Raw genomic sequence first — 26,450 nt, 5'->3', positions numbered from 1 at the left:
CATAGAGTTGCGGTGCAGGGACAGGATAATCATAGCAGATACTCATTCAAACAGGAAGCTCATAGCAGTCCTTGGCCACAGCGATTCTGACATGCAGCCAATTATCCCACTACTCCAGGGAAATGGAATGTTTCTTGATTAAGGCCCAATTCTGTTCCCCGGGAGTGGGTTCCCTAGTCTATTGTTCTCTTTAGTTCCAGGGTCTTTTACCTTCCCTCTGAGAGGGCTTTCCTTTTTTATAAGAAATGGTCTGTGTCTGCAGCTGAGTGGCTTTCTTAGCATGTTTCTGCCCATAGAAATTTAGGGCCCTTTTCCTTTTGTACTTTTTTCAGTCTCTTTTAGACTAAGCTGAAGGACTCTTTTAAAGACTTTGTGAGTTTACTTAGAATTTAGCTGTCATTTACTCAAGCCCCAGAAGTTATGCCTATATATTTTATTTTGAGACAGGCCCCTCTCTTCTTTTTTTATTTTTATTTTTTATTTTTATTTTTTATTATTATTATACTTTAAGTTCTAGGGTACATGTGCATAACGTGCAGGTTTGTTACATATGTATACTTGTGCCATGTTGCTGTGCTGCACACATCAACTCGTCAGCACCCATCAACTCGTCATTTACATCAGGTATAACTCCCACTGCAATCCCTCCCCCCTCCCCCCTCCCCATGATAGGCCCCGGTGTGTGATGTTCCCCTTCCCGAGTCCAAGTGATCTCATTGTTCAGTTCCCACCTATGAGTGAGAACATGCGGTGTTTGGTTTTCTGTTCTTGTGATAGTTTGCTGAGAATGATGGTTTCCAGCTGCATCCATGTCCCTACAAAGGACACAAACTCATCCTTTTTTATGGCTGGATAGTATTCCATGGTGTATATGTGCCACATTTTATCAGGCCCCTCTCTTCTTTGGGCTGCAAGTGAATCTGCCATCAGAAAACTCTTAAAGAGTTTTTGAGGCTTTTGTGTGTGTGTGTGTGTGTGTGTGTGTGTGTGTTTGTAGCTGAAAGTGTCTACTAGGCTCTGCCTAAAATCTTTCAGAGACTTTTGCTAAAAATCTTACACCCACACACTGATTTTTGCCCTAATTTCACTGGATGACTAACAACTTCACTTTCCAACTGAGTACTGGGGTCTGCTATATTGTCTTTAAATTCTCCTTGTAACCAAGTAGCTCATTCTTTAGCTGATCATTCTCTTCCCAAATCTCATTATACACAGCTAGGGGAATCCACTTGTCTCTCCTAGAGATGTCTGGAATCTCCTCAGCCAGATGTACAGATTCATTAAATAAAATGTTTTTCTTCCTAGTCACTGCAGGAAATATTTTTGTCAAGTTTTCCAAGGTTACATAACGAAGGTACTCCTTTTCTATCCTCTTTACTCTCCTTTCAGTCTCCACTAACAATATTATCACCTTCCTTTCAACCACCACCTACCACTCAATCCCAAAGCCAACGTCACATGCTTTAGGTTTTTGTTACAGCAGCATCCCAGTGTAATTACTAATTTCCGTACCAGTTGTTTTAAGCCAAGAATTTAGTGGCTTAAAATACAAACTTGTATTGCCCACAAATTTGTGGGTTGGTAAAGTGGTTTTTCTGTTGGTTTTGCCTAGTCTTACGTCAGCTCAGGGTCACCTGGGCTGGAATGTTCAAGGTGGCTTCACTCACGTGCCTGGCAGTTGGGGATAGCTGTTGCCTAAGGCAGGTTGCTTTTCCTCTCCGAAGTCAGTTATCCTCTAGGAGGCTAGAGAAACTTCCTTTCACTGCGGTTCCAGGGTAACATCTGAAGATGGCAAACAGACGAGCTGTGTGAGATCGCTTGAGGCCTGGGCTCCAGAAATTGTAGAAATCAATTTCTTTACATTTTCTTTGTCAAAACAAGTTACAGGGCCTGCCCAGATTTGAGGAGGCAGAGAAATTGACTCCACCTCTGTACAGCAGAAGCCACAAAGTGTTTGTGGCCATATTAATCTGTCATAGTTGCTATGAACATAGTTTATAATCTACACTAATTGGCTCCACACTGCAAGGTAACTATGCTAATATTTTTACAGACAATAAACCATACCTTTAAAGATAAACCCTTTATGACTATATCCCCAAAGATGATACCAATCAGTCAGTTAGCCAGTCACTCTAATTTACAAGCCAACTTTCTTTTTAATGATGAAAAGTTGAATTTCATAAATTGTAGTCTTGCTTCTGAGGACCATAAGGATATATCACTATTATATCTACTGTTATTTCTACCCAATTACCCATCCTGGAAGAATAATATTTTTCTTTTGTGGATCCTTATACATTGATCAGTTCTTCCTTGTGTGGCACCAGCTTACTGTAGTTAGCTACTTATTTTTATGCCACCCCCAGGAGGTAGAATTAATAAAAAGATTCATATTTGAATCTCTACAGCAGCCCAGTGCCTTGCAGATAGTAGAGGCTAAATATTTACTAAATTGAATATGATGGTCCAGCTCATTGAGAAAATATGTCTACATTAAAATAATATTTCTTTTTTGAGACAGAGTCTCGCTCTGTCTCCAGGCTGGAGTGCAGTGGTGTGATCTTGGCTCACTGCAACCTCCGCTTCCCAGGTTCAGGCAATTCTCCTGCCTCAGCCTCCTGGGTATCTGGGACTACAGGCACATGCCACCACACCCAGCTAATTTCTGTATTTTTAGTAGAGATGGGGTTTTCCCATGTTGGCCAGGATGGTCTCAATCTCCTGACCCGATCCGCCCGCCTCGGCCTCCCAAAGTGCTGGGATTACAGGCATGAGCCACAGCGCCTGGCCCTAAAATAAATTTTAATAGTGATGACCATATTAGCTTTTGACTCTACAGATAGCAACTATTTGTCAAAATAATTAAAATGCTATTAAATATAAGATCTTGAAGAAAGATATAACAGCAGATTTGGTATTTTGACTCTTTTAAAGAAAGTCAATACAGTTTCATACCTACACGCACACTCCTGATCATGGCGTTATCATACAAGAACAGGAAAAGAAACAAAATGGTGGCTGGGCGCAGTGGCTCACCCCTGTAATCCCACCACTTTGGGAGGCTGAGGCGGGCAGATCATGAGGTCAGGAGATTGAGACCATCCTGGCCAACAAGGTGAAACCCCGTCTCTACTAAAATACAAAAAAAAAAAAAAAAAAAAAAAAAAATTAGCTGAGCGTGGTGGCGGACACCTGTAGTCCCAGCTGCTCGGGAGGCTGAGGCAGGATAATCGCTTGAACCCAGGAGGCGGAGGTTGCAGTGAACCAAGATCACACAACTGCATTCCAGCCTGGCAACAGAGCAAGAATCCATCTCAAAAAAAATAAAAATAAAAAAAGAACCAAATTGGTGATGCCGTGGTGATTTTTATAAAAAGATTCCAAAAGGTTTCATTTTGATGCTGTTTTACCAAAGTTCCAGAAAGGCTAGTAGATTAGTCCTCCCTTTGTTTAGGCCCGCCTTTCATCCCTGCACATCCCAAATTAGTCCAAGGTCTAAATTTCATAATAGTTGGTGTACCTAAATCTAGGATATTTATTTGCCAATGTCCTGTCATCATCAGGATGTCTGGGAGCTCTGGAAAAAAAAACTCTTTTGTGTGTGTCAAAGCTCTACTTTGGCCAACTTCTCTTGGTCAAAGGTGACAGTTGCTTACTTTTAAATTGATGAACACATACTTTATTTCTTTCACATAGCAATCATTCACTCATGCATCTGATTCCAATTCCTTTGTGTATATATGTTGACATATCATCAACCTATTATCATCATCATGATAATATAGTCATTGTTAGCAATTTATTCATCACTATTAGCATTGTGAATATAATTACAGTAATCAAATTATTTCTTATATGCTTTATTATATATGGACTAAACCCAGCTTCCATATAAGTAAATATTTGTGAGTGCTTCTTTGGGGCTTATATACTAAAAATGAAAGAATAGTCTTAAATGTTGTCCAAGAGAGCTGTGTTCTAGCCTCTCTCTCTTTTCAGTGATTTTTCTCTTTTATATTTACTTAAAAACAATTGATTCATCTGGATTTATTTTAATGTAAGGACTAAAATAGAAATAGCACATTACTTTATTAAGTGGCTACACAATTGTCCCAATACCATTTATTGTATAATTCACCTTTTCTCCACCAATAGGTAGTACCGTATTTATTATAATTAAATTCTTAAATGGTTTATGTCTATTTCTGGACTCTCCATTTGGTTCTGTTGATCAAATTACCCATTCACATGCTGGTTTTCCCTAGATTTTACTATTTTAATTGCTGTAGCTTTTTATGTACTAATATCTGTTCGAGATATTTCCTTCTCATTATTCCTCTCATTGACTTCTTTTTCAGAATTTTCATGGCTATCTTAAAAAAATTGATATACAAATCACATGCCATAAAACTCACCCCTTAAGAATATACAATTTCAGGGTTTTTAGAATATTCACAAGTTGTGCAACCATCACCACTATCGAATTTCAGAACATTTTCACCACTTCATTAAGAAACCAGTCACCCTGCATTCCACCCTCACTCTAGCCCTTGGCAACCATGAATCTACCTTCTGTCTCTATGAATTTGCCTATTCTTAGATATCTCACATAAATAAAATCATACCATGTGTCATCTTTTGTGACTGGCTTCTTTCACTTAGCACAATGTTTTCAAAGTTCATCTATGTTGTGATGTGAATCAAAATGCATTCTATTTTATGGCCTAACAATATTCCATTGTATGGATATACCACATTTTTTTGTTTGCCAATTGATGAATATTTGGATTGTTTCCACTTTTTGCCTATTATGAATCTAGCCTCTCATTTTTAATTTATATGTTAACCATTTAGGTGAATTAGGCTATTCTCTAATAACCATCCTAATGATGTGGTTTGATTGTCTCAGAGTAGGACTGATCTTAAGCTATTGGGTAAAAGGGCTAATGAGTGTCAGAAAGAGTAGCTATTACTAATGACATAATATCAATACTTTTATTGGCATTATCTAGGATTTAAATGCCCATTTATAAATCCACCAAGCAAACATATGAGGCCACTAAACTAGTTAGACAGGTGATTTGTAGATTTTAGCATGCATAAAAATCACCTAGCGCACTTGTTAAAGAGCAAAGTTACTTGCCTTACTCCAAAGATTATGCTTTGGATGGTTTTGAACCATAATTTTAACAGTCCTGATCCCAAGGTACATTTTCACCTAAACTGCCTGTTTTCAGTTCATCAGAATCAGTTACGATCAGGTTCCTAAAAAGGGACCCTACAGCAGTGCTCTGGAAAAGGCTGTCACTTGGCAACAACTTCCCTAAAATATTTCTGGTAATGTCTCTAGCATTCCATATAACTTAGAGCTAGGGATTCTCAGACAAGTGTGAAAACACTGAAGAAGGATCAAACCCCTGTTTTTCTTAAGTAAACACTGACACTACCATGGGTTTCTGGAGAAATCATCCATCCTGCTACTGAAGGGGTTAGCCACTTGTCTGGTCCCAAACTCAAGTCTGACTTTAATTTTGCGTCAAGAGTGATGCCTTTGCCATAATCACACAAAGATCTGGAGTATAAACTACTCTCTAATCATCTACAAACAGCATTCGTCCAAGTGCTTAACTGTGCATGTTAATTGACAGTGTGCCAATACTGTAACCCTGATGCATCACATTTTTGTTCTTTTAGGCCAGAGAAGGCCGGACCACCATTGTGATAGCACACCGACTGTCTACGGTCCGAAATGCAGATGTCATTGCTGGGTTTGAGGATGGAGTAATTGTGGAGCAAGGAAGCCACAGCGAACTGATGAAGAAGGAAGGGGTGTACTTCAAACTTGTCAACATGCAGGTACTTGCTTTTCAGGAATTTTTTCTGCTATTTGCTCCTCAATATAGTGTTCTTTAAATAATAAAATATGATCCAATGATTGCTATACTGAGCAAGAAGAAACTTCGATGAGATGCCTAAAAGTGTGTATCTGAGACTTTAAATCAGAATCTGTAAAGAGGTGGCAGGTGAGAAAATAGGGGAAAGGGCCAAAAACATCATGGATATATTCCTTAGGACAGAGATTCTTAATTACCTGGGGAATATGGTCAAACTAAAAGGTCCTTTCTACCAAAATGGAATGATCAGAGTTTTGGGAGTCAGAGGATGAGAGAAGTGTTTCACACTTGTCTGAGGAGTCCTGGCTCTGAATTATATGGAATGCTAGAGACTTTACCAGAGACATTTTAGGGAAGTCATTGACAAGTGACAGCCTTTTCCAGAGCACTGCTGTAGGGTTCCTTTTAACGAGCCAGGATCTCTAGTGGTTGAGGGAGGTCTCGTGTGATGTAAAATTGTTTCCCAGATGATCCTAATAAGACCATCATCAAGATTCATGGCTCTAGGAAGTGAATAGTTTGTCTTTTAAAAGGAAAGAGCAGGCTGGGTGCAGTGGCTCATGCCTGTAATCCCAGCACTTTGGGAGGCCGAGGTGGGCAGATCACCTGAGGTCAGGAGTTCGAGACGAACCTGGCCAACATTGTGAAACCCCGTCTCTACTAAAAATACAAAAATTAGCTGGGCATGGTGGCGTAAGCCTGTAGTCCCAGGTGCTTGGGAGGCTGAGGCAGGAGAATCACTTGAATTCAGGAGGTGGAGATTGCAATGAGCTGAGACCACACCACTGTACTCCAGCCTGGGTGACAGAGTGAGACTCCATCTCAGGGAAGAGAGAGAGAGAAAGAGAGATAGAGAGAGAGAAGGAAGGAAGGAAGAAAGGAAGGAAGGAAGGAAGAGAGAGAGCAAGCAAGGAGGGAGGGAGGGAGGGAGGAAGGCAGGAAGGAAGGAAGGAAGGAAGGAAAGAGAGAAAGGAAGGAAGGAAAAGAAAAGAAAAGAAAGGAGAGAGAGGGAGGGAGGGAGGGAGGAAGGAAGGAAGGAAGGAAGGAGCATTCATTCACTCTAGTTCCTAAAACAGGTTATATTGATAACTACTGGTTTTTCTTCTTATTAAGACATGTTATTATACTCAGTCACTTGAGCAACATTGCAGAATAAATAACCTAAAAATATTTTATTCTATGAACAGATTCTGTTTGTGAAAGTATATACATTTGCTTTGATACAACTGTGATTAGTATGTACACACATAATTTTGTTCTTTTGTCTTAACATTTCAGATATATGTCATCCACATACTATTATTTTAATGGGTGCTCAGAAGTTCATTTTATTAATGTGTGAAATTAGTCATTTTTCTAAAGTTAGATATTTGGTCTGTTTCCAGTATTTCTCTATTCTTAATTTTGCCATTGTGAGCACAAGTAGATCAAAAAAAGTTGTCAAAATTTTGCCTTGTTTTCTGACAAGTAACTTAACTCTTCTGAGCCTTTGTTTCTACATTTGGAATACCAAACCTACCATGAGAGGTTGCTATAAGTTTATAAAAATAAACATCTGAATATTTGTGTACCAAAAAAAAAAAAAACCCACTGAAATGTTTAAAAGGGTAGATTTTGTGATATGCTAATTATATTTCAAAAAAGCTGTTTTTCTTTTTTTAAAAAAAATTAGATGGTGATAAATGGTGGTTACTAAAACTTGCAAATTCCCCCAAATGAAAATACCAAATGTAATGACGAAAAGTTTTATAACTCAGGCTTGCATTTGCCAGAGAGTGTTCTCCAGTAGGAGGGAATCAATCACGGTGTCTTTGCCGAATGCTACCATATGGTCTAGCCGCCATAAAGGATCTTTGTCATTTCACTAGTTAGGAATGCATAAAATGTTACTTTAAATCCATTTTAGTTTTCATTTCATGAATGGTTACCAAGGGTCTGTGATTTTGCCCATAATGACATGTTGAATCCTCAAGTGAGATAACCACTTGGCTGTCCTATTGCCATAAGCTCTGTAAGAATGATCTCTGCTTCCATCAGGACTTGGATTGGGAGACTGCTAAAGAGATACAGACAGCTCTCACCTTTGTATATCATATTCCCAAGCTTACTTTCTTAGGAAAAGTTGTACATTTGAAGACTGAACAATGAATGGTCTGGCATGATAGAAATCTGTCACCAACTAGGCAACAGCTTTGAGCAAGTCATTTAACCAAATTGGGTTTTGGTATCCTCACTTGCTAAATGAGCATGAGCTTGAAGTAAGATGACCTCTGATATTTCTACCAGCTCTGGCATTCTGTGATTCTCAGCCCCTTTGAATGGTTCCACCTGGTACTCCCAAATTTCACATTTCTGATTTGAGTTTTGCCCTCCCACTTACTTGGTAAGGCTGGAGAGATGAGGGAAAGACCCACTGTGAGCCTGAGAGTCAGCAGATGCTCAAACTAATGCAGTACTCTTTTCTCAAGTCTCAAAGACCAACCTGGTTTTCATTCAACCTTGTTTTGGTGTTGTTTCTAAGAAGTGTCACTGCTTTTCCATTAGGTAGACTGTTGGCTCTTAGTTGTTTCTCTTAAGTGTATCTTAATTTTTTTCTGATTATAAAGTAATGCATTCTTTTAAAAAATCAAGCATTTTTTAAAAATCCAAACATGTACATTTTAGAAACTTGAAAGTCATCATAAGCCAAATCCCTACAAATAGCCGCTGATAGCCATTTCATATTTATTTTTCATCTTTGCCAGTTTAAAGAGTTAAACAGTATCTTCAGATTTAACTATTTATAAGATTGAGCTTATTTTCACATTTTTATTGGCCATTTATATTTTTCTTCCTCTGTGAAAGTATTTGTTCCTGTATTAGGACATTTTTCTGTTGTGTTGTTCCTAATATTCTTGTTGATTTGTAAGAACTCTTTACATAAAAAGGAAATACACTCTTCTCTTACATGTATTGGAGAGATTTTTTTTTTCCTGCTTTGTTCCTTTCAATTTCACTTTGTTATATTTGGCTACTATAAAGAAGCTTTAAAATTGTATGTAATTAGGTTGTCAGTTTTTTCCTCCATGTCTTCAGGATTTGAGGTTGTTCTTTGAAAGGATATTCACCCCATTTCCTTTCAGAATTTATTGTTCTGCTTTTTACAATTAAATCTTTGAGACATCTGAAGTATATCTGGGTGGAAGAAATGAGGGCTACTGGTTTTAAATAGATACTTTTTAACACCTGGTGGAAAAGTGGCTATCTTGGCTTGGAGCTTGATGACTTTCAGCTGAAGCACCCAACACCAAGTGAGTGTTTTAGGTAAGGCACAGAAAAAATATTATGAAAGAGACAAGTAATGTTCATTTGGTCATAGAAGGAAGCTAAAATCTGAATGGGCTTATTGGAAGAACTGTCCGTTGAGATGGACCTCTTGATAGCATCGATGAGATTACAAAAAGAGGAAAAGTTCCGGGGAAGTATTCACGAGAGGTGGTCCAGTTTGACTTGCCATGAGCTAGATTTTTGGGGATCCAGGCTTGGGCAGGTACTGGGAAGCTGGGGATGATTTTGAGCTGCCCTTTAGGAAAATAAAGCTGGTAGCAGTGTGGGAACAGATGGCAGTGAGAATGCAAGGGATAAGTTACAAAGTTTGTAGCCTAGATTGGTTTTTGTTGAGAGATGGTATAAAATTGATTCAGTAATGAGCAAATAAGGAAGTCCACCAAGCAGAACATATCATTGCAATGCGGTTCAAGGCAATATATAAGCACATGGGCAGTGTTCTGTCAGATGTTGAATGAGCAACTGGAAGAGATCATAATTGGCTAAGAGATCATAATTGGCTATTGTAGGTACAGTAAGGCACTAGCCATAGGATTGGGTTCAGGGCAAGACTTGAAGGGAGGAGCAAGAACAAGACACTACTACAAGGACTAAGACCCTGAACCAACCATTAAGATGTGTAGTTGGACATAGATGAAGCAAATAGGGAAGCAGACCAAAGTCCAACTCCAGCAGGGCTTGATGTTCCCTCACCCTTACTAGGCAGTGAACTAAAAGTCCTTAGATGACCACTCCCCATCCCCATTACCATTAAAAAGAGAGTTGATCTCACAGTCAGCAATGAGGCTGAGCCTGCATGTTGGGTCACGTGGGTCAAGGTGTGCGTCAGAGCAGGACTGTGAGGAAGGAAGATGACCATATTCAGCCAGTCAAGGAAGACAGTTTTACCTCCCGTGGGTAGTGATCAGGCTCTTTGATTCAGCTTTCCTTGTTTGTAGCTTTAAAAACAAACCCTTGATAGTGTTTCCATGTACTCCTCTTCCCTTTCTTGGTGGCCATGACTTGTTCCCTGGATTACTGCATATTGAGTAAATTCCTGTATACTTTCTGGATTATGAAAAATGTGTCTTTAAATTTTTAGAAAATATTCTTATACTCCAATTTTCTTATTGTTCAAATTGAATTTAACTTTTCTATAGTTCTTTATAGGTTTTTAGTTATTCTTGATTGAGAAGCAGTTAGGAAATCTGAAAAGCTTGATACATGTAATATTCCAAATTGCTTTATGATTCTAAACTTGGAGGTTACGTCCATTTGGACACACACACACACACATACACATACACTTTAATGTCTTGATATTCTTTCAGATATCAGGTAGCCAGACCCAGTCAGAAGAATTTGAACTAAATGATGAAAAGGCTGCCACTGGAATGGCCCCAAATGGCTGGAAATCTCGCCTATTTAGGCATTCTACTCAGAAACACCTTAAAAATTCACAAATGTGTCAGAATAGCCTTGATGTGGAAATCGATGGACTTGTAAGTTGTTTTTCACTTAAATTAAGTCTTTTACTTTGTAGTTTTGCTACAATTGTTGAAATTCTTAGCCTTGCAAATATTTTTCAGGCACAGATGACTGCAACTATGAGCCATACTCTTTGTAAAGAAAAAAAATTCAAATTTTAAATGTATTTGACAATGAATTGAAATCAGTTCCAATTATAAATGGATTTTCAAGGAAAAAAAATCCAGAAATGTAGTCTTTGTGCTGAGAGGCTTAATATTAAAATTGAATTTGACATTCATCTTTGAGGTCCAGAGATAATAAGACTGGTCCAAAACGAGAGGCTCTGATATTTGCATACTCTATTGGGTAGGATTACATTTGATTATCTTTATTAGGAAACCCAGAATAGCATCCGTTTAAGCAAATAAGAGCTTTTATTTCTGTTTCACATACCAAAATCTTAGAGGTGAAAAACTCAGGGCTAGAACGGTAGCTCCACAGTCCCCATAGACACAAGCTCCCTTCATCTTTATCTGCACTACCCTGGCATCAGGTTTCCATCCTCAGGGTCACTTATGATCTAATGTGGCTCCTGAAGCCCTACCTATCACATCTGTGGTCCAAGCAACAGGAAGAAACAAAGAGGTTTTCCAGAATTCCCATATAATACTATTACTTATAAGTCATTGGTCATAATTCAATCACATGGCCATACTTAGCATGAGTATGGAAAATTCAATTTTTTTTGTTTTTTTGTGGTATGCATTGACACTCTAAATTAGATTGGAATTATCTTACCTAGAAAAAGAGGAGAATGGTGAGAAATAGCAACGTTGGATTTAGAAGATTATTAATTCCAGTTAACAATTTTATTTATTTATTTATTTATTTATTTATTTATTTATTTATAATGTTATTTTTTGAGACAGGGTCTTGCTGTGTTGCCCAGGCTGAAGCACAGTGGTAAAATCGCAGCTCACTGCAACCTCCACTTCCTGGGGTCAACTGATTGTCCCACTTTAGCCTCCTGAGTAGCCGGGACTACAGGTGTGTGCCACCACACCTGGTTAATTTTTTTTGTGCTTTTTGTAGAGACAAGATTTTACCATGTTGCCCAGGCTGGAACAAATAATTTTATTACAGAGAGGGAATCCATTCCAAAAAAAGATTTCCTTATTTCAAGATATAGTTTTGAGATATTTTGATGTTATTTGTTGACGAATGCTGAGTTTATTTTTACTCCTGTGTTGGCCTGAGAAAACTAATACTACCAAGAATGCAGTGTATCTGTTTTTATCTGTGTAGGCTATTACTGCAGAAATTACAAGGCCTCTTTTAGAGGTCTTAATCTTGGTATATTTATAGAAAGAAGAATAACAATTGTACCATTTTGGAGCTTCATTATTATAAGTAAGATAAGCAATTTCTCCTCTTTTGGCTATGGAATTATCCACTTTTCATTTCCTCATTTATTTTGAGAGTTATTTTACTCTCTCTTTAAACTCCAGTATTTCACAGGAGCACGTCTCTTGAAGAAATGCACAGAGAAGAGGGGGAGGCAGGAAATGCTGCAATCAACAACATTGTCCCAAGTACCATCATAGGGAGAAAACAACGTGCCAAAGGAGAGGGAGAGATTAAGTCTGATTAGAGGGACCTGGGTAGACCTGTTTGTGTGCTGAAGAGCAGTAATCCAAGAAAAAGATTCATTCATTATGCTGGAGATAGGGACTTAAAGATAAAGTTAACTAGAGAGAGAAAAAAAAAAACCCTGAAATACAGAAAAAATGAGTAATTTGTAAGAAGAAGGCTGAATAGAACCCACTTCTATATTCTCTGTTTTTTAGAGATATAAATATAACCTTTCTCAGCGACCTCAAGCTTTTGGGATTCCATAGTCACCTATGTCTCAAGTTTAATGTTAAACTGCTTCTATCATCAGAACATTCTTTATGAGACCTAAATCCTGCATGCTTGGTCGGACATTTAATTAAACATTTGCTGAGAATCTTATATGTGCCAGGAATTGGATACTTTCTAGGAATATAAAGATATAATATTTACGTTTAAAAAAAGGTTACATACTAGAAATGGAGATATGTAAACAAAAAAATCACAAACAAGCTAAGCTATGAAATAAGAGAACTCTGCACAGGGAAAAGTGTGATAAGAGAAAAGGAATGTAATTAATTTGGTTTTGTGAGTTGAAAACATGGCACAGAAAAGGCAGGGTTTTGGGGTGAGGAGGCCAAGCCCATGTTCTCCAGTTAGTAATGGTTTCCTACATTTGCAAAGATGTTTATCCATCTACTCAGGTGTATTGTCTCATTTGACCCTGATATCATCCCTGTTAGAGAGGCAGGACTGTGTCATAATATATGAGAAAACTGCAGCTCAGCTCATGTGGCCCAGCCATGACTGTCATACCAACACAGTGTAGTGTAACTCCAGAGCTGGATGCCAAGGTGTTTGTGCCCAGAGCCTGCTACCTCACAGTCTGCTGAGGCCAGAATAGGGACCGGCTAAGCACACCATGAAGGTTGCTTCTTGGCCGAACAACCTATACTCAGCTTATGATGTGTAATCAGTAAACATTGTTAACATGTTATAATATACTGTCCTACTCTCTAGTAGTTTGCTTGTCATTCTCTGCACCTAGTTTGCAGGTCCCTTGAGGGCAATGGCCATGCCTTTTCTATGTCTGCGGACTCTGGTAACTGTTGCGTCATCACCAGTTTGCCCTGATGTTTGTATGTTCTAGGAAGCAAATGTGCCACCAGTGTCTTTTCTGAAGGTTCTGAAACTGAATAAAACAGAATGGCCCTACTTCGTCGTGGGAACAGTATGTGCCATTGCCAATGGGGGGCTTCAGCCGGCATTTTCAGTCATATTCTCAGAGATCATAGAGGTAAGTTTGCAAACATCCCATAACAGCCTGAATTAAATCAGTTCATCAGCTGCTGCTTCTCCCAACCTCACTAACTGGCTCCATTCTGGGATTAAGCAGCCTTAAATTAAACTAAGCCAAAGTCCTTAAATCCCTTTTGAGAAAAGCTGTGAGGGAAAAGATAAGTAGCCTTTGAATCACTCTAAGTTATGTTATTAATGAAATTATAAAATGTAAAATCAATGAAGAAGGCATTCTAATGAGCTGTCTTCATTTGGTGAAACTGGTGTCAGATAATGATCCCCAATCTGTTTGTGTGTTGAAGCTGGTACACGTTGCACAGTGAGGTGGGGAGAGAGTGGAGCAGAGAGGGGTTAAAGTCATAGAGTTTAATAAGAGTCCAGGCACTGGGTATAGACTGGCCTTACCACTCAATAGCTCTCGGTACCTCAGTTTCTTCATCTATACAATAAATCTACCTCATAACATGGCTGAGGATTAAGAGATTATATAGGTAACTATCTGGAAAGCATTTAAGAGTGTGTGCCTTGTAGTAAGTATTCAAAAAGCAATAGCCACCCCATTTTAGCAATCCTTCCAAGGCTTGAGGAGTCCAAGACTAAGAACGAAAACATACTAGTCAATCATTCAATTAATTGGGGGATATTTAAAGGAAGTTATCACAGATATAAACCCTCCATCAATTCCATGAAATCCAGAATTCGTCTTCTACAATTTTAGTCAACCTCTAACATTATTGGAGAGACTTTGTTGTTGAGGATAAATAATTCTTCATCATGTTAAGAGTTTATTATTTTGTGATGTTGAGCATTGATCCACAATTAAGACCACAAGCCAAAAAATAAATAAATTAGAAAGGATCCTCCTCCACATCTTTTAAAGTTTCAAAACAAAGCAAGCTCTGGCTCTCTTGCAATTCAAGGCAATGTAGACTATATATTTTGGGGCATCTATCTGCCTAGTGCTTCTCCAGGCACTGGAGATACAGTGGTACAGAAATAAACCAAGTCATGTCCTCAAACAGCATGGTTTCTGTTGGGGAAGATATGCAACAGACAAACAAAAAAAATAATCCCACAAACATGTAACGTGTTGAGGGATAACAAGTGTTTTAAAAGATGGGTAGGGTAATAGAGAGGGGTTAGCTGGGGGTGCTGTTTCAGATAGAATGCTCAGGAGAGGCCCCTCTGGGTAGAAGCCTGATGGAATGAGAAGTGGAGGGCTGGGGCAGGGAGGAATCAGAGGGAGAAGGGGACATATAGGAAGAGGAACAAATGCTAAAATGTGCAGCCACTCACAGTCCATATGCAGTATGTCAACCTATGTTAATAACCATGCAGTCAGAAAGTAGAATAGAGATTACCCGGAGCTGGGAGGAAGGAGGGAATGGGGAGTCATTGTAATGGTATCAAGTTTGAGAAGTTTGGGAAGGTGAAAAGTTCCATAGATGGATAGTGGTGAAGGTTGCACAACAATGTGACTATACTTAATGCCACTGAATTATACACTTAAAAATGGTTAAAATGGTAAATTTTGTGTTATGTATATTTTATCACAATTACCAAAACCCTACATATTTGAAGCCTAGTTTTAAACATGTGACAGTCAAGCCACTATTTATGGAAGGAATGAACAAGGATCAATCATGTAATCCAAGTGGGCATTTTAAATATTCTTTTGTAGATTTTTGGACCAGGCGACAATGCAGTGAAGCAGCAGAAGTGCAACATGTTCTCTTTGCTTTTCTTATGTCTGGGAATTATTTCTTTTTTTACTTTCTTCCTTCAGGTAGGTACCCATGATTTGCCTTTCTCATCAAGTTTATAATTTAATTAGAGAAGTTAAATTAAACCTAATGGAGCGTCCAAATTCTTACAGTGAAATAAATTGCAAACACAAGTGGCATAAGGCTCTGCTGGAGGGTAGACTCCTTATCAGGGGGAACTGTGACTTCCCTGTGTCCTAATTATATTACATTACGAGTTTGCCCTCAGCAAACATTCATTACCAAGGAAAAAGAGACCTCAGTTTACTGCAGAGCATAAGAGTAACTTAAATTCAACAGGTTGCGAACTGGGAAAGTACAGTCCAATAGCATTCTCTTTCCTGTTGTTACTCTTTATAGAATAACAAGTAACTTCTCTGATCTCTTCCTACTTAACTGATGAACTATTTGAAAGAACACAATATTTTGCATTCTAATATTGTAGACCTGGCCAAAATAAACTAGTCAAACTCTCTAATTATACTTTTCTACCTAGTTAGACTTCTCTCTAATTTCTTTTGTCTCTTTAACCCAGTGGGCACCACATAGGCCTTTCAAATATAATACAATCCAGTCAGCAAAATAGTGTTTCCTTGTCGTGCCAGCATGCTTCTCTTTTATTATTGTTGAACCAATGGCAAAAATAAACCAAGCTTTTTATTTAGAAATCATTGCCCTACTAGACACAACTCAATGATCAATCCAGCCCCAATCCCTGGGATGCTAGGCAGTGCAGCTAGAAAAACGTGTTTCAGGGGCTGCAGGAACGGTGGGCTGATGCACAGAACTGTATTGCCTGTAGCAATCTGCCAGCAAATGGAGGGGGAGGGCAGGCTGGTCCTGGACACGGAACACCTGGAGCCTATTCACGAGGTGCACTGATCACCCATCCCCCTGGCTTAGTAAACAGTTCTGATGTGCACTCCCCCACGTGCCCTCGGCACGGCTACCCCAACACTCACGCTGTGGCTGGAGACACACACATCCCAGAAGTCAGCCCACTTCTGGACATCTGGACTCCTCTCCAGTTTGGATGTGGTAATTAGAAAGAAGGAAATTGTCCCAAAGAGGCTGGAGAAGGAAGAGTACCCTGATTGTTCCCCAATTTGAGTGCAGGTGGAGCTGTGACCAGGCACCAGCATACTCATTTGGATCTTATTTTTAAGGACATCCTTCCTCTACACTGCACGAGCCAAAATGAATTCCTGTGTAGAACTTTGTTACTTCTGTATTTAACTGCTTTACTGGAAGTAGTAGGAACATTCCAACTGAATGTTGTAGTTACACACAGTATCTTTGTCACTGAGATGTTGCCCTTCAAAGTTTTGAAAAATAAACTTATTTAGAATGGTTTAGAAGACAGGACTGGACACCTTTAAGAGTTTTGGTCTTTGATTCTAATGCATACTAACGATTTTGCAGTACATGAATTTGACATGGGAGCTTTGAATTCGTATTTGGTCCTGGACTTTTGTTATTTAAATAGATGATTAACATACAAATAATATAAAATCAATGTGAATACATGCACCTGTGTCAGAATACTAGGAACTGTTACCCACACAGGAAGTGGGTTTGGTCACTTGGTGGGTTTCAATCCAATGACCACATCAAGGAGGATTTAGCAAAGGAATTTTATAACTTGTCACAAGTGAGGAGCTCACAGGGCATAGTTCCCAAAGCAGTATCTCCCCAAGCTGGAGGCTGGGTCAGGTTTTATAAGCATATGGTAATGAAGTGTGATCTGATTGGATCTTGCAATGAGGTGATGCCAGGAAGCGCCATCTGACAGGATCCTGCCATGGGCTGATGTCAGAGTTCGATCTGATTGAATCCTGCATCCTGCATTGTGGTGTCTGCTTCTTCATTCAGTCCCTGATTCTTGGTTTGGAGCACTTAGGTTCCCGCTATGGTTGCATGTTTGATTCATCTGGGGTTGCTCAGGTTATTAACATGACTTGAGGGTCTGTGGCAACTGTAAAACAACTCATAACTTTGCCACATAAAAGTTGAACAGGATTGGTCTGGTGCAATTACATACATAAAGATCAAAAGAGACCATAGCCTTTTTTCTCAACCAGGGTTTCACGTTTGGGAAAGCTGGCGAGATCCTCACCAGGAGACTACGGTCAATGGCTTTTAAAGCAATGCTAAGACAGGTAGGAGTGTGCGCTGGAAATGCCTTCTGGTTTTTCACATTTCTTCCGTATTAAGCTTCTTACTGTTCTTATTGCTATGTTGATAGGCATGTTTTCCACCCATGGAATTCATGCAAGGATGGGGCAGAGTCCTGCAAATTGTCCTGGTCCTTCAAGAGCTAAAGACCTCTCATGATTTATTTTTCACAGAAATAGGCTTTGTTTGGGTAGCTTTGGCTTATTCTGTAAATATCTCTCTCCATGTAGACACTATCATTTCAAAGACCTGTATCTCTTTTCTGGATCCTGTGCAGGCCCTGGTGAGTCCATTGAGACTCCAGGATGTCTTTAAACCAAGAAAAAGCTAGTTGGTAGCATTTAATCTCATGTACCACAATCTACCATACTAACTGTAGGTATTCTCAAATGTTAATAATTGTTTTGTTTATTTCTTATTTGAGGTCTATTTTCACATTAATTCATGTGTTGGTTTATTCAAACATTACTTATCGTGTATCAGACAGTGTGCTGGTGGCTGGTACTGTACAATCCATTATTTGCTCTCCTGGTAAGTTCACATTCTAGTGCATGACAGAGGAAAATGTGCAAACATGAATTATCTATTTTTATAGAAAATGCCTAAGAGAGGGCCAGAATATTATCCATTCAATTGACAGGAACTGATTACATTTCTTTTCACAAACGGGCACATAGTAGGGAGTATATTCTAATTAAATCTGTTTACAAATCCTATTTCAGTATCTCCTAAACTCTTGCTATGCAGGAAAAATTATTTTATGTGAAGGTAAAAGATGCCATGGATGAGTAGCTTACAATTAAAATCAAGTCTCAGACACGCTTCTTTTTTAACCTGCGGCTAACTGGATATAAGACACACTTTTAAATCAGTGTTGTTTTTTTTTTAAAAAAAAATCAAACAAAAGCTTGGTGAGAAACCAGGGCTTATTTTCTCCTGCCTAGAATCTATCAGAACAAGATGCCCAAGACAGCTCCACCACCCTTTATGAGAGACAACACCATATCAGGGCAGAAGTGTCCATAGTGAAAGACGTGATGGTTGGGTGAATGGAATGCCCAACCAGCCTCCCAGCCTTGGGCAGAGCTGGCAAAGAGCATGGCAGCCATCTGGATGAGCCCTGCTCCCCTAGACCAGAGATGGTCTCCCTGCTACCACAGAGCAGTCAGGAAGCTGGGTTCTGCCAGATTCTGGGGGAGTGTGCTCAGAGCAAGGCCAGGGACTACACTGCATTTGAGGTCTCCCCTAAATTTCCTCAGCCTTGGAGCTTTGGGAGGCTTTGTCTGGTTTTCTTTGCTTGTTTTAATTTTGAACTAATATAAAGGTATATTTTATGCCATAGGACATGAGCTGGTTTGATGACCATAAAAACAGTACTGGTGCACTTTCTACAAGACTTGCCACGGATGCTGCCCAAGTCCAAGGAGTATGTAGACTGCACTCTACTTGGATTTTTTTACAAACATGGTTTCAGATAAGCATATAGCATACCCAGACTTGTTAAGATGCTTCCAGCTAGAAATAGCAGAAAGCTCAAATCAAAACTGCTGTAAACAATAAGCAGAAGATTAAACTTCAGGGTTGGTTGACCCACTGCCCCTCCAGATTTAATCCAGAATCCAGGTTCCCATCATTGGCTTTGGCTTTATCCCAAGGCTGATTCCCTGCAGTCACAGGATGGCTGCTAATAGTAAGTAGAACTACAAGCTTCCTTATTTCCCATCCAGTGAAAGAGAGCACACACCTCTACCTCAACCACCAAACAAAACCCTTTGCTGAAATCTAATTTGGGTCACATGCCCCACCCTGAACCACTAGCTGTCTCCAGGGGACAGTGGTGTTCTGAGTGGCCTAGGTCCCCACCCCTGTAGCTGAGGTGGGTTACTTTGCAGCTCACTGCTTCCACACAACAGGAGAAGGAGGAATGGATGCAGAGAGCCGACGGTAATGTCACTACAGCCACCTTTGTTTTCTGAGCAGTGAGCAGTACAACACTAATTCATCCTTATATGTGCTTTGTGGTGGATTGTCTCTTAGGACACGTACCCTTTGTAACAACAGATGGTCTCTGGGAGTGTGTAAATTTCCCTTTTACACTTTTGAAGCAAATGGTCTTTAAAATTACCCAGGTACATTGGAGTTAGTTTCCTCTTTGAACATTGCATCTATGAAAAAATACATGCACCCCCAGTGCCCATCCACAAAGCAGAGAAGTTGATTATTTGGTTGTAGAATGTTGGTTCAGGTGGGCAGGAGAGGAATGAGAGTGTAAAGGCACAATGAAGAAAAGTCTGCAGAGCCTCGTGAGTTAAGCACAGGTGTCGTGGGTTTACTGTAATGAAAGTAAGCCAATGTAGCTCAGGCACAGAACCCACTCATCATTCTGACCAAGAGGCTAAGGCTGGAGCGCATGCATTGGAGCTTAAAACTTTCTCTGTGCTTTTTCTCTTCCAGGCCACAGGAACTAGGTTGGCTTTAATTGCACAGAATATAGCTAACCTTGGAACTGGTATTATCATATCATTTATCTACGGTTGGCAGTTAACCCTATTGCTATTAGCAGTTGTTCCAATTATTGCTGTATCAGGAATTGTTGAAATGAAATTGTTGGCTGGAAATGCCAAAAGAGATAAAAAAGAACTGGAAGCTGCTGGAAAGGTAGGTCAAATAAGGTTTTAATTGGTGTAAGTGTTGTTTTCAGACGTGTTTTATTTGAATTATTTATCATGATATGCAGGCTTTAAAAATTAAATGTGCTCACTACAACTAATAATTGTCAATTGTGTATGAAATATTTTACTGTATTAATGTCTAGAACTTAAATATAAGGTGATTAACATAAAACTTTCAGCCTATAGAAAGCAGTTAACATAGTTATGATAAAGAACTTCTGAATATTCAAAGTGCATTTCATTTTACTTCATATCCCAATGCTACTGTTTGGACAAATGTCATCCCTGTTTCAGAAACATTCATACAGAAGACTGTAAGTGAATTGTTCAGGGTCAGACATGTGCTGGTATTTAAGAGATCCTCTTCTTCTTGGCTGTGATTTCTATAATTAAGGTGGCAGCCACCAGATGGCAGTAATGCCTCAATTTTGTGGTTCGCACTATAATGGCTCTTGGGCTTAACATTTACTTGAGCCTTACTATGTGCCAGTTATTGTGCTACGTATTTATATGCACCAATTTATTACATTTTCACAATAATCCTATAAGGCAGGCACTATTGTTATCCCAATCTCAGAAATGCAGAACCTGAGATTCAAACAGAAGTTAGAGATTTGGCTGGGATTTAAGTTCAGGTCTAGTTTCAAAGTTCTTATCTCTACTATATGGTCGCTTTATATGTGTTTAAGTGTGTTTAAATCTACACATAAACATTTTATTTACATGTACATGCACTTAAATGTTCAAATGTAGATTATACTCATGAACATTTTAGTCTGATTTATGTTATTATCCTTTATTGAAACATGAGGAAGTGAAGCAGATGATAAATATAAATTGTGATATAGTTTTTATAGCATTGCACTTTACAAAGCCCTTTTATGAACATTACTGCAACTGACCTTCACTAGTTATGAGAAATGGAACAGACAGTATCTCTATAGGGAAGAAGGTGTCAGAGACTAGGTGAGTGACTAGCTTCAGAGGTACCATATTAAGGGGGAAGATTAACATTTGGACCAACCGTGTTCCCACTAAACCAGTTATGTCTGGTGAAATCCTTTCCTGTCCTCTTGTAACCGGCGTCAGCTGCTGCTGTGTGCAGTGTTAGGTGTAATAGTATCTCCAGGTTTCCATCAGAATGCACTCTCCTCATTTTCATCCTGCATCCTCTCCAGGACTTGGAGCTTGCTAGGACAATATGTGGTTCCCAGGAGTTGGGAACCCCTGGGTGTCCAGAGTTCTTGAAGATTCTCTTGGCTGCTGACTGTGGGTACTTTAGGGCATCATTTCCTTTACTTCTGAGCGTCTCAACTAACTGTTGAAGAAACACTGTGTAGCTCTGTTTCCTCCCCTGCCCCTCAATCCTGCTTCTTTCCACATTTCCTATGGGAGAATGGTCAGTTGGATGGAATGAAAATCAACTTTTCTTAGACAAGTTAACATGATAGAAAACATCTTGAATCTAGTTAATAGTCTTAACTCCATTAATTGTTAGAATTTTGTCAGAGTAAAGCAGGTAGAACTGAGCAGTATTGAAACAAAACAAAATCTTGCGTTATTAGCCTTGGTCTTGCTACTCAGTGTGTGAGGCTGGAGAAGATGCCCAACTTCTCTGGTCCTCACGCTGCACTTTAGTAAAATGAGAAATTGTACCAGATACTGTCCCAAGTTCCTTCCAGCTAAAACCCTGTTATTCTAGGGATCAGAGATTGAATAACTCAGACTGGCCAGTTTAATTTTTTTTAGTAGCTACTTTGACCTACTAGGGCTTTTAAAAATACGAAAGATTAAAAAATTTTTAAATGTTAGTATCAGCAGTTCAATCATAGTTTAATATTGTTTACTCAGCACTTGATTGAGAGTGAGTCAGAAAGAAGGTTCTAGAAAAACCCTAAATCACTGTTTATTTAAAAAGAAATGCTCTCATTTACCTGGGTACAGTTTCATCATTGTTAAAGGACAACAGAGTTTGAGGTATTCCCATCCCAATTTTCCAAAAAGGGCTTGGTAGTGAGAGTGTTGGTTGCTGGGCAGGGAGTGGGGAGGGAAGACTGCCTCATAACCGTCTTGATCCAGGCCCTGTCTGGTCACTGAGATTAAGGGCCCTCTGTGCCTGAGCTAACCCGCAAAGCAGTTGACCCATGACTAGAATGTCAAGAGAAGTGTCAAGTCATTACTGGTTTCTCCTTGTGTAAATTACACAGCAGGGGTAGCAGAATAGCATAATGGCTTAGGAACGTGGACTCCACATCAGATAGCCTGGGTTGGAATTCTTGCTTTGCTACTTATTAACTTTAGAACTTAAGGCAATTCAGTTAACTTCTCTGTGCCTCGGTTCTCTCATCTGTGTAAATAGGAATACTATTTACCTTTCAGGGTTGTGACGCTAAATGAGATCATATCGGTGAATGAGGTAATACTTGGACATAGTAAAAGCTCAGTAATTTTTCTCTATTCTCGTAATAGCTATCTGTTATATCTTTATTACAAATGAAAAATCTATGGTTATTTAGTCTCAAGCATCAAATATCTTCCTTTTAGCTCATTACAGAAGCTAAGAACTGAGGTAAAAAAAAGTCTTAAAGCTGTTAAAAGCCTAAAATTAAGATCTTATGCTCTGTGTGCTGATGGTTTAGATGACTCAACTACAGAACTATGATTTCGACTAAATAGCTAAGTCACAGACTGAACATTTGTCAAGGGTGGTTTGGCTATAAGAATCAGAAAACTTCTCTGGCTGGTTTGGGTAAAAGCGATTTGATGTAAGTACACTTTGAAGTACAGGAAATACAGGCAGTTTGTGTTTAACTGGCTCTTAGAGCCACAGGCTCTAATATCTGAATCTTCCTATATACCTATTCCATTCCTCAGATGCTATATATTCAGACCAGCTTCTTACACATACCCAATGTGACATCAGCCTCTGAAGCCACAGGGCCTCGCAGTTCAAACTTGTATCCAGGGCCAGGAAACCAAATCTGATTGACCCAGATTAGTCAGATGTCTGCCTCTGATTTAACCACAGATTTAAAGCATGCTCATGTTGTTTACAATTGGGATCTCCTTCCCATTGTGAGTGGACAGCTTTTATAAGAAGTTATACTCAGGGAGGAAATAATTGGCAGCTCCAATAGGCCCTTAGAAATCACAGCCTAATCCTTTCTTCTAGGACTCTGCCCTGCGAAGAAAGTCAGGCCACAAAGGGGTTGTGACTAAGGCCAGTCATGTAACTGTCTGGTGGCAGGCTGGGAATAGAACCAGACCCTTGGTTCCCAGGTCACAGTTCTTGCCCTAAGCTGATCAGCCTTCCTGGGCATACAAAGACTTGCCTACCATACTTAGCAGAACCAGAAGTACCAGTTTTGTCATAAAGCTAGTCTTGAACATATTATACCTTTTGTTTTTAATGTAAAGAAAATTAAAGCCTATCAAAATAACCTTCAGGGTGCTTTTGACAGAGCCCTAGGGCTTATTTTTCATTATTTCAGAAGTAAAAACACCACTTTTAATGAAGGTCTATTCTGTGTTACAGATTGCAACAGAGGCAATAGAAAATATTAGGACAGTTGTGTCTTTGACCCAGGAAAGAAAATTTGAATCAATGTATGTTGAAAAATTGTACGGACCTTACAGGTAATGAACCATATGATTCCTGCTAAGAACCTAGTGCTTTCCTAAGGCTGAATTATTATCCCTTATAAAAGATAATAAAAGCTCTGCTGCTCCAACCAATGATATGACTATAAGGGTGACCTTTTGTCAATAATTCTATCACTGAAAATAAGTAACTTTTTGATATGACTGGGACACAGAATTATATTTTTTACATCTTATGCAAACAATAAGAATAGGTCTCCAAGAGGTAAAAGATATAGAGAATTGCACAGTCGTTGGTCATCAGTGCAGGCAACAGAAATAACCTATCTGGGTGACTTAGAACAAACATTCCTTTAAGGAAATGCTCAAATCTTCCTTTGCAGTGTGTAGACTGAACCCAAAGTGAGACTTGCTATTGAGTATGTTCCAGAGGAAAGTATTTCATTTGTTCTCTGAATGAGGACCAGATCCAGCCTACTCTGAAGATAAAGAAACACAGCCTATTTCAGTGGTTTATAGTTGAGCAATTCAAGAAACTCCTAATGGCACCATTTGCCACTCATTTCCACCGCAGCCTGATTTTATAAATGAGTATGTTTTAACACAAACAAAGTTGAACACAACTTAGATTACAATTTTGCAGACTGGAACAGTAGTTCTGAACACTTGCAAATTTGAACAGATATCTTCAAAAGTCTGAATTGATGCCATCTCCTCAGTTATGCACACTTCATATGACACTAAAGAACATGCAGCTACATCTTTGTGTCCATTTGATGTTGGACATATAAACATGTATGCACCATTAATGATAACCTATTTTGAACTTCAAGGAGGGTTAAGGAAGAATAGAAAGCTGAAGCTAATTATGAACTTGGTTATAATTTAAAGATTCAATAGCATCACAAATTGCTCAGTTAAGTTTTGTAACACCATGTTCACAGCACGTAAGTTAAACCATCCAAATTAGTAATACTTTGAATTTTTCCTTTTGCCAAAAATGCCCTCATATTTGAGAGTAACTCAATTATAGTTCTTTTGGAGGATTCAGAAGCCAATAAAGTATAGCATGAGGTCAAATTAGAAACTGTACAAAATAAATTATATACAGGGGCTGGCAGGATCTAGCTTGGGAAAGGACTTCTGGTGTATATCTATGTAAACTTCAGGGACTCAACTTTTGTGAATCTGAAACATGAATTTTAACCTAACAGAGTACAACTAGTTACAGGAAACAACATAATAGTAGTAAATCACATTCAGATAATTCAAACTTAAATTCAGATCCTGACGTTTTAGGCATTTTTGAAACAACAGCTATGCTTACATAATAGGAGTTGAACATTGGAGTCATCAGATATTAATATGTAATAACAGTTACCATTTGAGGAACCGCTATGAACTAGGCACTGAGCTAGACATTTATATGGTTTTTAATTGTCAAAACAATTCTGCATTACAGTGATTATTTCCATTGTATAAATGTTTAGAGAAGTTATCATTTACCCAAACTAATATAACTGGAGGTGGAACTTAAACCTGGTTGGCCAGACTTAGAAGCCGTGCTCTTTCCACTACACAGCGCTAACGGAGGCTGAAGAGATGGTTATGAGTATACTGATTTGCTTTTCAGGAATTCCGTGCAGAAGGCACACATCTATGGAATTACTTTTAGTATCTCACAAGCATTTATGTATTTTTCCTATGCCGGTTGTTTTCGATTTGGTGCGTATCTCATTGTGAATGGACATATGCGCTTCAGAGATGTTATTCTGTAAGTAGTTTTAAAAATATTAAGATTATTCTATAGTAAGGTTTTAGTAGGTTTATGCAAAAGTTTAGAGTAGGAAAAAAACGACTCCTGTGTCCAAAGATGAGGTCAGGGATTTAAATCTACCATCCTGGTGGGCACAGAGATCTGATCTTGTTAATACTCCAAGTGCAGTTTCATTTTGTGGACTACAATAAAGCTTATGAAAATGATCAGAAAGCACAGTTTTAGTTGCACATATAACCCTGGTCAGGACGATGCAAATTTTCTCATTATGGAATATAGGCAGAAAAAAATCATAATTAGAAAGTTGCTGGTGACCATGGACTCAAAACAGGGTTATATAGCTTACTATTATCTACAACCAAAACATGGCCTGGAAAACGAGATGGGAATACTCGATGGAAGTCTGGCAAAGGCACTCTCTCCCTAACCAGGCCTGAGATGAGATGGCCCTGCCAACATTTGCCTCTCGGCTTCTCCTTTTTCCTTGGTTTCCAAGGCAAACTACTGGTCTGTTTGATGCCTTCTTTTCATAATGTGCTCAGTACATTCCATTAGGCTGCAATCTAGGCTTGAAAGAGGGAAGCCACTCTTTTTAAGATCATTTAGTATGTTTCTGCTCTGGTGGGATGATTTTAAAGCAGTGGTGAACGGCCATTTTTGAAACAGGGTCAAGACAAAAAAGCAAAAGTGTATAAGAGCTAGTATTTTTTTTTTCCTCCAAAATTAAAATTACCATGAAAAAATGTATCTGTATAATCTTTGTATCAGGATCCCAGCAGGAAACAAATGGCACAGCAAATGGGTTAATTGATGAGTTTGCTAAAGGGTCTATTTATAAAGGCCTGGGAAGTGTTAAGGTAAGCAGTACCCAAGAAGGAAG

At 38.9% G+C, this 26,450-nt stretch overlaps 1 protein-coding gene across 5 annotated transcripts in view; it reads left to right on the top strand.

The window, feature by feature from the left end:
* ABCB4 (ATP binding cassette subfamily B member 4) overlaps positions 1–26,450 on the top strand; it is a 71,785-nt gene that overhangs the window by 32,365 nt on the left and 12,970 nt on the right. For all 5 annotated transcript variants that reach the window (XM_050785263.1, XM_050785262.1, XM_050785264.1 and 2 more), the window contains 9 exons: positions 5,698–5,859; positions 10,535–10,705; positions 13,435–13,581; positions 15,265–15,369; positions 17,428–17,505; positions 18,864–18,947; positions 19,976–20,179; positions 23,729–23,829; positions 25,427–25,567. In XM_050785263.1, the coding sequence (XP_050641220.1) occupies positions 5,698–5,859; positions 10,535–10,705; positions 13,435–13,581; positions 15,265–15,369; positions 17,428–17,505; positions 18,864–18,947; positions 19,976–20,179; positions 23,729–23,829; positions 25,427–25,567 (1,193 nt within the window). The remainder of the gene's footprint in view (positions 1–5,697; positions 5,860–10,534; positions 10,706–13,434; positions 13,582–15,264; positions 15,370–17,427; positions 17,506–18,863; positions 18,948–19,975; positions 20,180–23,728; positions 23,830–25,426; positions 25,568–26,450) is intronic.

The sequence above is a fragment of the Macaca thibetana genome, chromosome 3, assembly GCF_024542745.1.
Source record: "Macaca thibetana thibetana isolate TM-01 chromosome 3, ASM2454274v1, whole genome shotgun sequence".
In the NCBI taxonomy this organism is placed as follows: domain Eukaryota; kingdom Metazoa; phylum Chordata; class Mammalia; order Primates; family Cercopithecidae; genus Macaca; species Macaca thibetana.
The sequence above is the reverse complement of the archived record's forward strand: the minus strand, read 5'-3'. Positions and strand labels throughout refer to the sequence as shown.